We start from the raw sequence: 16,328 nt of genomic DNA, 5'->3' as shown, positions 1-16,328 counted from the left end.
AATATAGCAGGAAGGGGACTTCGGACACCACTCCTGCAGACGAAGGTCTAATAATGCTGGTCTGACGACGATGGCATCGACAAAGGCACAGCTTCCCAAAAATGGCACTGCCCCGACGACAATAGCGATTACGGCCCGATGTCAGTGACATATAGACGACTGCGATAGCTACGATGGCAGTAAGAAGCAAGGTGGTGAACCGCGACACAGAACGCAATCCGGAAGGCCAAACGCCCAACCCAGTGGCAGTGAACAGCGACCTATCCCGAAAGTGGCCCCCACTGGGAATTGACGCCAGGCAAGGGGATACCCGCCAAGAGAAGCTCTGAGGTGCGTAATGCGTCACTGTGTAGACGCTTCAGTCATCGCGTCGGTCAGTCTACGTAAGTCGATCCCGCCCGTTGTACAAAAAGTGAACACATCTTCTCACGAAATAGGTGGTATGCCATATAAACTGATACAAATTTGCCTACTTCTAAATTCAAGACAAAGGCTAAAATCGCTCCACGCTGAGAGAGCTTTTACATCGGGCCCATCTCCGTTTTCCCTATTCAAATACCTCAGACAGGCACAAATGCTCTTGTTAGACATCCACTGGACAGACTTTACTGAAATTATCTGCATTTGCAAGATCAAAATGATTACAGCAACTTAGGGTGCATAATTTAAAAATATTACAAAAGTAATTTACGCAACCAAACTACATAATTCGCACAAGTATTATTTTACATAAAAGTGCTGGAAACTGGCAAAATTTAATGAAGAAAATGAATTGCGAAGCACGCAGATCTGTCATTCTTCACTAATATATATTCGTTTACCAGAAAATAGACCGAACACAAGTTGAACTCGTCTATGTACACTTGGCTATATGTACACTTGCTGTGGTACAAAAAAAAAGTTCAGAGCCATTCCTCTCTACGAAAGTGGATGGCCAGTAGAGCTGTATATGAGAATAAATAAAATAATATAAAACAAAAAACAACGTAACATCAGTACGCACTTTATGTTTATTTGTACATACATTTATCTCGTGAAGACAGTAATTATGGCTCTATTGTCGCTATGACAGGCGAAGATCGGCTCTGTGATAAAATGAAGATGTTCTCAGTGAACGTTAGGTCGATATGTGACCGATGGCGCATCGTGGAGGCATTGCTCGTGGTGTAACATTTAAGGCCAAACCTTTCCAAGAGAAATGCCACGCACCACTTTCCGTTGGGACGAGACACATTGGCCTTAAAGTCCCCGACAATGACGGTGGCATTGATATGTACAAGGAAAATCCAGACAAATGTGTCGATCATAAAATCTTCAAGGTCCCTTTTTAATGTTCCGCAATGACCATATATAGTGGTGACAACGATACCGTCGCCAGTATGTACACCGCACGCGTAGGCACAAGTCACGGCAAGGCTCTCGCCCGTAATCGGAAAGAAATAGGGCGGTATGGCCGTGCTGTCGCTGTTTGCATAGGCCGCAACGTATCCAACCATCATCCATCACCGGTTTTCACATAGCTGACTTCAACCGCAGCTGGGACTCATACGCTGATAGAAATTTGCCTTATGCTTAAGCTATTTTAGCTCCATAGGCGCCACCATCATTTTTGCCTACGCACATCACGAAACACTGAAAACTAGGACGGCTCCGCTCTAATAATTCGAATACGGGTCGAACTGTACTGTTTCGGAAAACCGAGATAACTTAAAAGTGACAGAGCCTAATTCAAGGAAAGCTCAGCTAATAAATGTCGCAAGTAGGTGCCACAAGCGGCACCTTCATCGGATATGATAGAAATGTAATCCTCGTCGCACACTTCGCAGGCGTACTCGAAACCCTAAACGACGTCGTTCTCGTTGCTACCGAGTGCGGTAAATAAGCCGTATTTTTTAAAACCTCCCTCTGTGTTATCTTCACACTATTGATGTATTTGCTCACCAACATAGGTCGATAGTATTTGGTGCCGAATATAGATCAATTGCACCGTTCAGTGACGTTTGGAAAAAAGGACTGCTATATTCGCGTAAACCTGGTATCATTATGCTGTAAGCTCCATGCGTTAGAGCATCTCAAGCATGCAGGTTTCATTGACAAATATGCAGCTTACGCGGAAAAGTTATAGTCTTTATATATGTTTTTAAGTCCTGTTCACAAACAAGGGGTATATTCCTTAGCGGTGTAAAATGCATGAAGATTCTGCGCTGTGCATATGATATAGTTTAGAGTTTGCAGAATCGTAATATTGCCACGTGTACTTAGTTATCTTTCTCTCGTGGTCTCCATTTCACCCGCTGACAACTAAAAGGTTATCGCTCAGAGCAAGACGCACCTGCATGTTTGGAACTTACTCAAATGTTGTTGACTCTACCTGCTGTGTGTTTTCTCGCCGAGCCTTGCATATTCAAGCCTTGCCTGATGCAGGAGAAGAAATACGCAGTCTTTTTTTCTAGAAGGCGTGTGGGCAGCCGCAATTACGCTGGAACCTTCGACGACTCATGTATAAGAAACGACGTGCTTGACCTGCTGATCAGATTTTCGACGATCGCCTATTGTGTTCGCCGCTATCGTTGTGCCTTGAATATCATTAGTTTTTAAAGGCACAAGTTCTCAAAATAACGATTTAGTTTCGTCTGCCGCACTTTTGCTACTGCGTTCTTGATAGTCACTACAACATAGGAATATAATTTTATTGCCGAGCACCCACTTGTAAATATGATACGTTTTCAGTTGTTTATTGGTATGAACCTTTTTTTTTATTAGGTCTAGGAACTTGGGTAAATTACAAATGTACCTGTTACACTTACATGAATAAAACATTTTTCTTGTAAATGCCGCGAACATTACTATATACTGTGCAGGGAATGCCGAGCAAAACAATTTCTGCTTTTGCATGTAGGTAATTAGGAGTTCCCGAGCTAAAGCTTTCTCTCAACATCAAACCGGCTGTTTTGAAGAAAACACAGTGTTTGTGGTGCTGGCAAGTGGACCTATGCCGGGTCATACATACGCACCACTGCCACCAACAATCTCCGATTCGCGTTGGTAAGAACATAGCTCGAGATCCAGGGGCGCTATAACGTTTAACTATTCCGAACTTTTCTATTACAATTCCGCAATCAGCCTTACGCGATTGGTGAAAAACATCTTGGACCACCCCCACTTCACCAGTCTGTCACGCGACATCACGAAAACTGCGATAACCCCCATCTGCTGTGACGTGTACACGCTGATTATGCATGATTTGACCGAAACAAATAAAAAAATAGTTATTTCTGATTCGACGCGTTTTCACTATTAGCCCTCGCTTATTGGTCAAAAGTTTTCGGGCTGCACCCACTTCACCTGTCGGTCACGCGACGTCAAAACACCCCAAAAACTCACTGCGTCAAAGTGACATGTACGCGTTAAAGATGCATTAATATGCCGAACAAAACTGAATTTTCTTTTGAATAGCCGCAGATTGCCCCATTCCGTAAGGAATGAAAGATGGCTGCTGCTGGTCGCTCAGATGCTGGCTACTCGTACCTGCCGGAGATCATGTGCTTATTTGCGTGTAATATATCTTTTCGCGTGGCCGTGTAACGTTTTCGCGCACTTTAAGCACGTTTAAGACCTCGTTCTGCCAACTCTTCCTAGTTGAGGATCCGTTTTAGCGCCATTTTTAAGCTTCCGTTGCATGCCGCCGCCATTTTCGACGAGCAACCGCAAGCTAAATAGTAGAGAGCGGTCCAATCACAGACGCCGGCCCGACCCTCGTCGCCCGGATATCGATTTTCAGTGCACTAACTCGGCCCCATCGAATCCCTCTCCACTTGAGCGTGCTCCTCACATCTTGTCAGCCAATTAGATAAGACAAGCCGCTCAGTGTGGGCAATGTTATTCGTTTTTCAAGCAAACAAAACTGACCTCTTATGAACGAGGAGAGCGTTTGAGTGGTCTGTCGAGACAACCCTGTGGGTGACCGCCCGAGGCTTGCGTCGGCAGTTACGCAAATTTGACGTCAGGAGATTGGAATAAAACCACATTGGAATAATTTTACGTTATAGGGCCCCAGATCGTTGCTCCCACTGCTACGGCTGACCAGTTGCGGATACTCAAATGAAATCATTTTCTAAGATTGCTAGGCTTTTAGTTCTGTCGACCCTTCGCACGTCGATGCTAAGCAGAAGTTTTCATCGCAGAATGAACCTGTACCAAAACGCAGGAGCCCGCATTTGCTGGAAAAGACCGGCACCATAGCCTTCACAGAAAACACACGCTCAGGCTATTGTTTCCCCAGAACGCAAACAATCTCTCGGTTTTACGCTCTGATCCGCAAGCCAGTGACGTTGTTGTATAATTCTGACAACGATCTTTTCAGGCAGAATCAATATTATAATATATGATTCACGTATAGTCAACCGCAAACGTTTATTGGACGCAGAATCTGCCTAAGAGCTGAATTCTCGCGAAGCGTGGTCTCACAGCTGCGAATTAAATGTTCCATCATGTAGTAGCCTTTTCCACCTACACAGCGATTCATTAGGCACGAATTTTCATGGCTTAACAGTGCCAGAATCCACATTTAAAAGGAAAATCGCATCCCGCAAACTTTCGTTTTGGACTGTACGTCATGACAGAGCAGTCGTCTTTGAAAATTCCTCTCGACCAAAACACCTCTATCCCAGTCCATCCATGAGACTTCTGTTGTTGAGGCACTGACGAAGCTATTTTTGCTTCCTCCGGTAGTGCTACAAGCCCTAGAATTTCGTACCGGTCTGGTTATTGGATGTACACAAAGATACATCGGAAACACACGCCAATATTCATTAAATAGACACCGAACAGTATTCTGTACAAAAAGATACATCGGAAGCACATGCCGACATTTATAAAAGAAACTCAAGCGGCAGCCTAAACGTTTCTAGTTATCTATGACGTAGCCGCTTGACTTTCATAAATATGCATCGAACACAAATATACAATGAAGAACGCATCCCTAATAGTAAAACGTGTTTTCGGTACATGCGGCTTTAGCAAACGACCCTCTTTGACTGATATTAAAGATGTTTCTTGCTAAAGGTCGGCATAGCATGTACATTACACAGATATTACTTGGATGGTGGAGATGAGTGACCTTTACTTCTAATCATGATCCCGCCACTTGCGAATATGTAAACAAGCTTAACAATGAATCGCTGGCGCCTTCTGCCATTGCTACAATGTTCCTGTATAAAAACCATAAAAAAAGAAGGAAAACTACAAAACCAGCATAGGGCTGAGCATGATTTGCAATTTGATTAGCTACACCAAATTTAGACGTTTAGCGTTATATTGTAACACATATTTGAGAAGGGTTTTAATTAGTTTACGCTGCGCGAACTTATTCCCGAGAAGCAGCTAAGTGATATTCTCGCTTCAACATGCACAGTCGTCTCGCAGGAGTTCCCCCCATGCCTCTACTTTTCCCCGTTCGGTGCATGTATGACAAGTTGCGCCAATCGCACGTGCCTTGTGAGAACATGCTGCCCGCTTCACTGCTGTTATCTTTCGCATGGAGGCGTAAACAAGTGGACGGCCGCAGGAGGCGGCTGGCGCACGTGGTTTGAAGACACTTTGTGTCATTTTCGCCCTACCGAGATTGCATCGTCCCTGTGCTCATAAAATGCAGTGGTTTCCAGGCTTGCATTCGCAATGCTTGTTGGCGGAAGCAGTTATTGTCAGTTGTAGTATGGCTACGTTCGGACGACATTAACGATGGCTGTTCGATGCCACCATCATGATGCGGTTATTTGACCATCTGAAACAACTTCCTAGTTCAAGGGGCTATGTCGTCGAATTATACTATATGGGCCAAAATGACGACGGAGAGGCTTTTCGGATAGGCCGCGCATCTGTCCTAGAGTCCAAACCCGTACTCTGTTACCAGGTGTGTACTGGACGTCTCTTCGTCGCAAGTTCTATTGATCCGCGTCCGTTTGCTGTTGCTGCTGAATGGGGTGTCACGCCAGCTGCCATGCCTATTCGGCTCTTTGTGTGAAGTTGCTGACATCATGGTTATTACCCGCCGTGGTTGCTCAGTGGCCATGGTATTAGGCTGCTGAGTACGAACGAGGTCACGGGATCGAATCACGGCCACGGCGGCCGCATTTCGATGGGGGCGAAATGCGAAAACACCCGTGTACTTTGATTTAGGTGCACGTTAAAGAACCCCAGGTAGTCGAAATTTCCGGAGCCCTCCACTACGGCGTGCCTCATAATCAGAAAGTGGTTTTGGCACGTAAAACCCCATAATTTAATTTTAAATTTAATCATGGTTATTTTCGGAACTGCCATCTACAGGTAGCACTGCGTTCAAGGCTATGGTGACGGTTCGGCAAAAAACTGTGTTATTTGAGATGTCTCTTGCACAGCGGTATCGCACGCGAACATTGCGTACAGTAGTGTCGTGTCCCATTTCTGGTGCTGCATGTCCACGTTAATTGCCAACGTATCTGTGAGCGTTCTGTTGACACATTAAGTTTTTCCATTTGTCCGCGGATGATATGCGCTGGTTTTTCGGATATTTTTCAGTCTTTATAAACGACATTGTCCACAATCTAGAATGCGAAGTGAAGTTACATGTTGATGATCGTGCCATATACAGGAATATAGAAAATTATTGTGATGTTAGTAGTTTGCAGAACGATCTAAACAAAATTCATGCTTGGTGCATTAAGTGGGGCATGTCCTTGAAGAGTGCTAAATGTCAACTTGTGTCATTCACCCGTAAGCGCTTTCCTGTGAGATCAGTGTATAAATTGGACGTGCTACTTCATGAAAAGGTATAACACTACAAATACCTCGTGTTCTATTTTTTTAGAAACTCTAACATGGAACAGACATATTGAATACTTAACTTCAAAATAATCTCACATGCTAAACATTGTTAGACGCAAAGTTTATAAAGTCCTCCCCCCCCCCCTAAGAAGTAAAAAACTGCTTTACATGACAAATGTTCATCCGGTACTCGAATACGTTTGCCAGGTATGGGACGTACCCTCAAAGCTGTAAACTTATGCAAAAGCTTGAACACGTCCAAAACCGCGCTGCAAGATTTGTTTCTGCTAATTATACCTTCCGTAGCAGTATCACATTAGTTGAAGAGGACCTTGGTTGGAAAGCACTAGCACGCCGCCGATTAACTGCAAAACTATAGCTTTTTTCTTTTCGAATTTACTCTGATCTCACAGTAATAAATAAGAACTTGTACATTTTCCCTCTCCACTTCATCTCTAAACGATGTGATAACGAGCTGAAAGTTCTTGAAATGCGCTGTCGTGCTGATGTCTACCGTAATTCATTTGTCCCGCATGCTTCCGCGCACTGGAGTAGGCTTTCAGAGATCATTGGTGAATGTAAAACGTGTTCAGAGTTTCTGTCTTTATTGTCACGCAGTCTGCCGTAGTATAATATTGCTACGGGGTATGCTCCCACTGACGAAGGGCTGAGCAGGAAGAAGACGAAGACGACGATTTAGAAGCTAGCGCGGGTTGTTGCCTCTTGGCCAAGCGCAGCGTATTTTCCTTGTAAATATATTTGTACATAGCTTGTCGTCTGCGTCTTTCTACGTAACATATTTGGTGGAGGCGGACGTTCCCTGTACCTCGTCACGGAGCTTCGCAGTGGCCGGTACGTCGAGCCTACCTTCATGGCTCCCGGCGACGCCAACCCGACTCCACCGGCTCCGACACCTGCTGCCACTTCGACGACCTACATCACCCTCTCCGCTCCCCGTGATCCTGGCGTATTCTCGGCAAAAGATGGGGAAGACGTCGAGGACTGGCTCAGCCTTTACGAACACGTCAGCCGCAATAACCGGTGGGACCCCACTATCATGCTCGCCAACGTAGTCTTTTACCTCGGTGGCACACCTCGAGTTTGGTTTCAGACGCACGAAGAGGAGCTCACCAGTTGGGATTCGTTCAAGCAAAAGCTCCGAGACTTGTTCGGCAACCCCTACGGTCACAAACTTGCCGCGCAGAAGGCGCTTTCCGGCCGTGTGCAGACGTCAACAGAGCCCTATGTCACGTACATTCAGGACGTCCTGGCTCTGTGCCGCAAAGTTGATGCACACATGCCTGAGTCGGACAAGGTATCCCACATCCTCAAAGGCATTGCCGATGACGCCTTCAACTTGCTCGTATTCAACAACGTCGCGATGGTGGATGCTGTTCTCAAAGAGTGCCGCCGCCTGGAACTCGCTAAAAGCAGACGTATCGACCAGCAGTTTGCCCGTCTGCCCAACACCCCAGCGACTTCTTCCTGTGCCGACGCTCCTCGTCCCAACACCACCGGCGATATTACCAAGATCGTTCAGCGTGAGATTGAGGCCGCCTATCCGGCTGCCTTCGACTCCAGCACCACCAACGCACCGGCAGTCACGGTTTCCCTGATCCAGGCAGTTGTCCGCCAGGAGTTCGAAAACATGGGCCTTCACACCATCTGCTCGGCCCATCACCCTGATACCCATCCGGCTTCTTCGATTCCGCCCCGTCCCGCATCGTCTTACCCACCACGTTTCCGCAACCCAGCTGAATGGCGCACTGCTGACGACAAGCCCATTTGTTTTCACTGCCGTCGCATCGGGCACATTTCTCGGCACTGTCGAAGTCGCTGGACTTCCCCGACCCGGTCTGCTTATACTGCCTATTCCCGCCCCTCGGGTGGCCCTTCTCGTCCTTATGCCGCACGCTCCGATAATGCCGCCACTGACTCTCCTGCGCCGAACCGCCCCTATTCTCGTTCACCTTCGCCCCAAGGACGACAATCTCGCTCTCCCCAGCCCCGTCGCTCCTTTTCGCCGACTCCCTTCGGACGCCGCTCCCAGCCGGAAAACTGAATGATGCAGCGCCTCGAGGTGACGCTGCATTGCTCCCTACGCCGCCAAATCCTCCACTGACGTTGTCCACTCATCTGAACCTTCTTGACGTGCAAGTCGACGGTGTTCCTGTATCTGCTCTTATAGACACTGGGGCGCATTTGTCGGTAATGAGCGCGGACTTTCGTACCCGCCTGAAAAAAATAATCACGCCCGCCACGACGCTTGTTGTCCGTGTCGCCGATGGCGGAACAGCCCCCGTAATTGGTATGTGTGCCGCCCGCGTCTCCTTCGCCGATCGCTCAACAGTCGTGCTATTCACAGTCATCGCCCACTATCCCCACGACATCATCCTCGGCTTAGACTTCCTCTCCGCACATTCTGCTCTCATTGATTGTTCCGCCAGTACTCTCCGCCTTGACCTGCCTGTTCTGGATCCCGCTGAACCACACCCCAGTCGCCTCAGTTCCGTCGACTTTGTTCGCTTGCCACCTACGGCACTGACTTACGTTGACCTAGTGTCATCCCCACCAGTGCCCGACGGTCACTATATCGCGGCTCCTCTACAAGACGTCCTCCTTACACACGGGATCACGGTACCTCATACCGTTTTATCTATTACGGCTAATTGCGTCTGCCTGCCAGTGGTCAATTTTGGCTTGACGACACAAGTGCTGCCACGCGGGATGTCTCTGGCCCAACTTGCTCATTCGAAGATCACTCAATAGCATCTATTGAGGTAGACAGCAATTCAGCCGATCCTCCTCTACCATCTCAGTCGACAACTTGCACCATCGCCGACTTACAGAAAATGATTGCGCCCGACATGCCGTCCGAGCACGCTCGTGAGCTCTACCGCGTTCTGCTTTCCTACAGCGATATTTTTGACTTAGCGATCGTCCTTTGGCCCAAACTACAACTGTTAAACATCGCATTAATACCGGCGATGCCCCTCCTATTCATCGCCGCCCGTATCGAGTGTCACCGGTTGAGAGTCAAGTTATTCACGCTGAAGTTCGCAAAATGCTTGCCAATAACATCATAGAACCGTCATGTAGTCCATGGGCGTCACCGGTTGTACTGGTAAAAAAGAAGGATGGTTCATGGCGCTTTTGCGTGGATTATCGGCACCTTAACAGGGTTACCAAAAAGGACGTGTATCCCCTACCTCGGATCGATGACGCCCTTGACTGCCTCCATGGTGCTCGCTACTTCTCTTCTATTGACCTCCGCTCCGGCTACTGGCAGATTGCTGTGGACGATCTCGACCGCGAGAAGACTGCTTTTGTAACTCCGGACGGTCTTTATCAATTCAAAGTAATGCCGTTTGGTCTATGTAACGCTCCTGCCACTTTTGAACGCATGATGGACTCCCTTCTTCACGGTTTCAAATGGTCCACATGCCTGTGCTACTTGGACGACGTCATAGTATTCTCCCCAACGTTCGCTACGCACCTCGAGCGCCTCTCGGCAGTCCTGGACGTTTTTCGTCGCGCCGGTCTGCAACTGAACGCATCGAAGTGCCAATTCGGCCGTCGCCAGATTACCGTCCTTGGGCATCTCGTTGACGCGAAAGGAGTGCAACCGGACCCAGGCAAGATCCATGCTGTTACGCACTTTCCTGTTCCGAAGTGTGTCAAGGATGTGCGCAGCTTCATCGGCCTTTGTTCCTACTTCGCCGTTTCGTGAAAAATTTCGCGGCCATAGCACGACCACTAACCGAGCTTTTGAAAAAAGACGCCCCTTTCCAGTGGGGCGTTAACGAGGCCTCTGCATTCTCGCATCTAATCGACGTTCTCACAACGCCTCCCGTTCTGGCCCATTTCGATCCGTCTGCGCCTACCGAAGTTCGTACTGATGCCAGCGGTCACGGAATTGGCGCAGTACTGGCACAACGCCAGCGCGGCAACGACCGTGTTATCGCTTACGCCAGCAGGCTCCTCTCACCCGCGGAGCGCAACTATTCCATCACTGAGCGTGAGTGTCTGGCCCTAGTTTGGGCGGTTGCGAAGTTCCGCCCATACTTATATGGCCGACCCTTTTCCGTTATCACAGACCATCACGCGCTTTGTTGGTTATGCTCATTGAAAGACCCTTCAGGAAGACTTGGTCGCTGGGCCCTACGCCTCCAAGAATATTCGTTCTCTGTCACCTACAAATCTGGCCGACTACACAAGGACGCTGACTGCCTGTCTCGCTACCCGGTAGACGAGCCTGACGACGCCGACAGTAGTACTGCCGACGGCATTTTCTCTGTGTCTGCCTTCGTTAACATCGCCGATGAGCAGTACCGAGACCTATCGCTGCGAGTACTCATCGAGCGTCTGCGCTCTACACCTACCGACGCATCCGTTCGCCGATATGTCCTCCAGGGCGGCATTCTGTACCGAAGGAACTTCCTCCCTGACGGATCTGATCTTCTTCTTGTCGTGCCAAAACATCTACGACAGACTGTGCTCTTTGAGATGCATGACGCACCTACTGCAGGACATCTTGGCGTAACCCGCACGTACGACCGCGTCCGCCGCCGCTTCTATTGGCCTGGTCTCGCTCGCTCTGTCCGACACTATGTTGCTGCCTGTGATACCTGCCAGCGTCGGAAAACACCTCAGGTGCTACCTGCCGGTCATCTCCAGCCGATCACTGTCCCTGTGGAACCGTTCTTTCGTGTTGGATTAGACCTCCTCGGTCCCTTTCCCACGTCATCCTCTGGGAACAAATGGGTAGCCGTCGCAACTGACTACGCCACCCGATACGCTATCACGCGGGCTCTCCCTACCAGTTGCGCCACTCACGTCGCGGACTTTCTCTTGCGGGACATTATCTTACTTCATGGCGCCCCGCGATAGCTGCTCACTGACCGTGGTCGTAACTTCCTCTCGAAAGTTATCGCCGACATTGTACGTTCCTGCTCCACTCAACACAAGCTGACTACCTCATACCATCCTCAAACCAATGGCCTGACAGAGCGGTTAAACCGTACTCTTACCGATATGCTGTCAAAGTATGTTTCCAAGGACCACCGCGACTGGGACATTGCGCTTCCTTACGTCACATTCGCTTATAATTCTTCCCGGCACGACACCGCCGGATTTTCTCCCTTTTATCTGCTCTACGGTCGCGAACCGACCTTGCCCCTTGACACGGCACTTCCTCCTGCTTCGATCTCAACAAGCGAGTATGCGCGCGACGCCATTGCTCTCGCCGACCATGCACGCCAGCTTGCCCGTGCTCGACTGACGGACTCGCAAACCACTCAGCAGCGTCAGTACAACGCCCGCCACCGTGACGTGCAGTTTTCGCCTGGTGCGCTCGTGCTCTTGTGGTCGCCCTCTCGTCACGTCGGACTTTCACAAAAGCTCCTTTCGCGATACACAGGACCCTACCGCGTGCTGCGCCAGGTGACGCCTGTGACTTATGAAATTGCTCCTGTGAGCTCAACCTCGTCATCTACTCTGGCGTCTAGTGATGTCGTGCACGTCAGTAGGCTCAAGAGCTACTACACTGCTTCAGAGTCCAGCCTTTAGTCGCTCCGGGACGGCGCTTTTGCCGCCGGGGGTAGTGCTACGGGGTATGCTCCCACTGACGAAGAGCTGAGCAGGAAGAAGACGAAGACGACGATTTAGAAGCTAGCGCGGGCTGTTGCCTCTTGGCCAAGCGCAGCGTATTTTCCTTGTAAATATATTTGTACATAGCTTGTCGTCTGCGTCTTTCTACGTAACAATATCATCCCGTTTACTTTATATCATTTGGCCAGAATTGCACTTCATGTGATAGTGTAGCCTTTCCATTTCTTTGTTGCAATATTGCACCGCAGCTCACTGAAGACCGTTTTGCCGTCGAGATGACTAATCGATTCTACGTATTCTGTTACTTTTACCACCTGTGCTTTGCTGTTTGAAGTTTTTTGCACATGTTCATCTTCCTTCAATTGTCGCCCCTGCAATAATGCCCTTGTGATGCTGCAGGTGCTTGTATAAGTAAACATATAAATAAATATATAAATAAATAAAAGATTAACATCCTAGTCCTGTAATTACGAGAACTCATCAAAAATTTTTAAAAATATTTTAACCATCTTGACTTTATTTCATTGTATTCCGCAGCACCTTGATATTACATTATATAGCTTTGACAGATTCTGTGGACTGCAATTGATGACCTAAAGGATAATAAATTGTTTGCAAAACTGGCACTTAGATTTATGTTGCAAAATTAAATATCTGTTTTTGACACGCTCAGTGGAATGACGCCGCATACTCATCTGCCATCATTTTCGCTTTATTTATGAGGCGACGGTGGCGCTCTTGCGCACACCCATTCGTTTATGCTTATGCTAACATTGCACAAAACTTAAGTCACTAAGAACAAGTATTCGGACTATGAAGGCAATATGTGTTCTCACAAATAGCAATCTCTGAGCCAGCCTTCTCTTTCTCCTTCTACTAATACTTGGGCAACTCTTCTTAACTCTGTTTCTAGCAATCGAAACTCATTTTTATTCTCTCCCTGAAGAATAACTTGGAACACCTTTCATCTACGAAGGCAACGGTGCTTTAGCTAAGTATGCAGAATAAAAATCTGAAAATGCTCGGCGCGAAAGAATAACTGCGTCAAACCTCATTATTCTTCGGCACGCGTAGCTTTGTTCCGGTGCTCGGCGTGCCACCAAATTTACGGCCTTTAAAGTACCGGCACTGTAAGGACATCTTTTTTTCCTCCTTCAGTTCATACGCTGCATGAATAAGCACTGAAGTGATTGGTATAAAAGGGACCGCACAATGCATCCCTCACCAGCAGTTGCTACAACCACGGTTGAAGGGTCAAGATGGTAAGTCATTTATGCTACAATTTATTATTTTTCGCATGAACATTCTAAGCATTATCCTGAATTCACACTTCGCACGTCTTCGCCTTTTCAAGTTATCCCAGCATGAACCAGGTGCTTTCTTCGCAGGTTTTATGAAATCCGGAAATGCATATATCGAGTGTAAAACACAAAAACCTTCCATGACCATGCAATCTTTTTTAGTGCAGCGCCTGATATCAAAGTATTATTCCACCCATTCCAGCTGTGTCCCTAAACACCAACCATTGCGCGTAAATTGGAGCCCATACGATGCCCAGAGGTGGTTCGAATAATTCTGGAGATGCAGTTTTGATAATCTGAGCAAAGAAAGCATCGCTACCTAAAGCGCTACGAAAAACAATAAAATTCTAAAATACATAGAAATATTACGTTAGGTAACGCATGACACATAAAGATAGGATAATAAAAGGTAGAATTATGCCTATATAATATTCGTATTTAACTGTTTGCTGCAAATAATAAACCAGTTTGTAAACGTATTTAGCTCTCTATACGAATATTCTGCTAAATTCATTGCTTTCCATTTGAAACATTCTTCTTCCGGCCCAGATCCGTGCCTGCATTGTCCTGGCTCTGGCCACCAGCGCTTTTGCTGGATTTGTCGGCACCGCCGGCTATGGCGTTGGCCTGGCCGCTGCTCCAGCTGTGGCCACCGTAGCCCACGCTGCCCCAGTTGCTACCTATGCCGCTGCTCCAGCCGTGACTAAGGTTTCCACCACTTACGCTACGGCTCCAGCTGTCGCCACTGTAGCTCACGCCCCAGTCGCCACCGCAGTCGCTGCCCCAGCCGTCGCCTCCTACGCTGTTGCTCCAGCAGTGACCAGGGTCGCCACTGTCGCCCACGCTGCGCCAGTCGCTACCTACGCTGTTGCTCCAGCTGTGACAGCCGTGCACGCTGCCCCAGTTGTCGCTGCTGCTCCAGCTGTGGCCCATGTCACCACCTACGCCGCGGCCCCAGCTGTTGCTGCCGTGCACGCTGTCCCAGCTGTTACCACTACCACCATCCACCACGCCCCAGCTGTGGCCACCGTTGCCCACGTGGCCCCAGCAGTCGCTGCCTACCATGCCGCTCCAATCTACTATGGCTATGGCATTGGTGCTCTCGGCTACGGTGCTGGCCACTACGGCTACGGTCATGGTCTCCTCGGCTACGGCCTGAACTACGGCTATGGTCTTGGCACTCCAGTCCACTACGTCGCTCTTCTCCGCAAGAAGTGTGAGCATACGATTGTTATTATATGTTTAGTTCGACTCTGGCGTTAAAGAGACATGAAAGTGACTTCTCGATGTTCTTGAATTTGTCGTGCTGGTAATAGGAGTCTAATGAGGGGGAGTGATGCCACTTAAAACTCAAGTAATATAGTGGCAGCTATCATGCAGCGCAGAGTGTGTAGGGCTCCCCTTTTGTGTAATAATCACGCCAGAACTCCGTATTCGCATTATAGTTTAATGAGAAATTAAAAATTTTGCATTATTACTTGCCGTTTGTTTCAACTCCATACTAAGTGAGCTCTTGCCTTCTTTCTTGCTTTCACTGAAAGTGCAGCTCATGTGAGAGGCAGGATTTATTGCATATTTCTTAAGTTTTAGTTTCATAGCTTTTACAAGCTTCTGATTATTCATTTGTTAAATAGATATTTCTCGAATATGAACCGTAAGCATACCAGCTAGCTATGCGTCAACTTATTCTTTCCTCTTTTTGTCTCCAGGAAACATTTTCCTGATCGCAAGAAGGAAGAAATCAATCACGGACTCAATTATTACGGCTTTCTTTCGTTATTGCTCCAACGATCAGGGATTGCCGCATCAAATGAAATAAACGTACGATTGAATTCATTGTTTTGTGATTTTGTTATTTTTTTACAGACTTTGTTATAAAGATCAATATTTGTACCAGAAGGATGCAGAAAATTTCTGGCTGAGCAAGGCTACACACAGAATTGCTTCAACCGCATTATCTAATTTGAGCTTCAGGCAACTGGCCCGGTCCAACTACTCTTGCCTTCTCTTCTTTCTTTCCTGTCACTTAGTGAAATGGGCAAAGTGAAATGTGCATTTCATTGATTTACACGTACGCGCTGCAGTATGTAGCCACTTTATTGTAATTTTTCACCTTCATTTCATTATTAACAATTCGCGTTTCTTTGATGTATCTGCGAAGTCAGGTGCACTAACAACATGCCCCTCTTCATTGTGACCTTGTCTTAAGCCTTGCATGTTCACAGGGCGTAGTACCAGCATGTAGCTGTGTAGTGTATAATTATGTCACAAAGAAAGGGCAAGGGACATTAACACATTCAGATTACGCAAGTTACTCACTTGCCTGAATGCCTTTCATTTAGGCAAGTAGTTGCACTATGGCACTGTATGGAAAGTCGTCACCATCTTGGCTGTTTGTGTCGTCGGACAAGCAGTCACCTCTACCAGATATGGCCTGTTCTGACTGCCTCCAAACGGGACTTTTTCAATGGGAACACTTTCATGGCTGCGGATCCTCGTTCTCACTCGTAACGCCCTAAACACGGAGCTCTATTGCCGTTCGACGCACTGCTATAAAAACAGCAGGAAGGGGATTTTGGGCACCATTCCTGCAGACGATGGTGTAGTATTGATGGA

The 16,328-nt window shown here is 47.7% G+C and overlaps 1 protein-coding gene across 1 annotated transcript in view; it reads right to left on the bottom strand.

Annotated features, from left to right (window-relative positions):
- LOC135910971 (uncharacterized) overlaps nt 1-14,936 on the bottom strand; it is a 110,064-nt gene extending 95,128 nt beyond the window's left edge. The window contains exon 1 of the mRNA XM_065443048.1: nt 14,436-14,936. Coding sequence (XP_065299120.1) covers nt 14,436-14,936 — 501 coding nt within the window. The remainder of the gene's footprint in view (nt 1-14,435) is intronic.
- Between the last annotated feature and the right edge of the window lie 1,392 nt (nt 14,937-16,328).

Source organism: Dermacentor albipictus, chromosome 2 (genome assembly GCF_038994185.2).
Source record: "Dermacentor albipictus isolate Rhodes 1998 colony chromosome 2, USDA_Dalb.pri_finalv2, whole genome shotgun sequence".
In the NCBI taxonomy this organism is placed as follows: domain Eukaryota; kingdom Metazoa; phylum Arthropoda; class Arachnida; order Ixodida; family Ixodidae; genus Dermacentor; species Dermacentor albipictus.
Note: the sequence above shows the minus strand (reverse complement) of the source record. Positions and strands in the feature narration are given on the sequence as shown.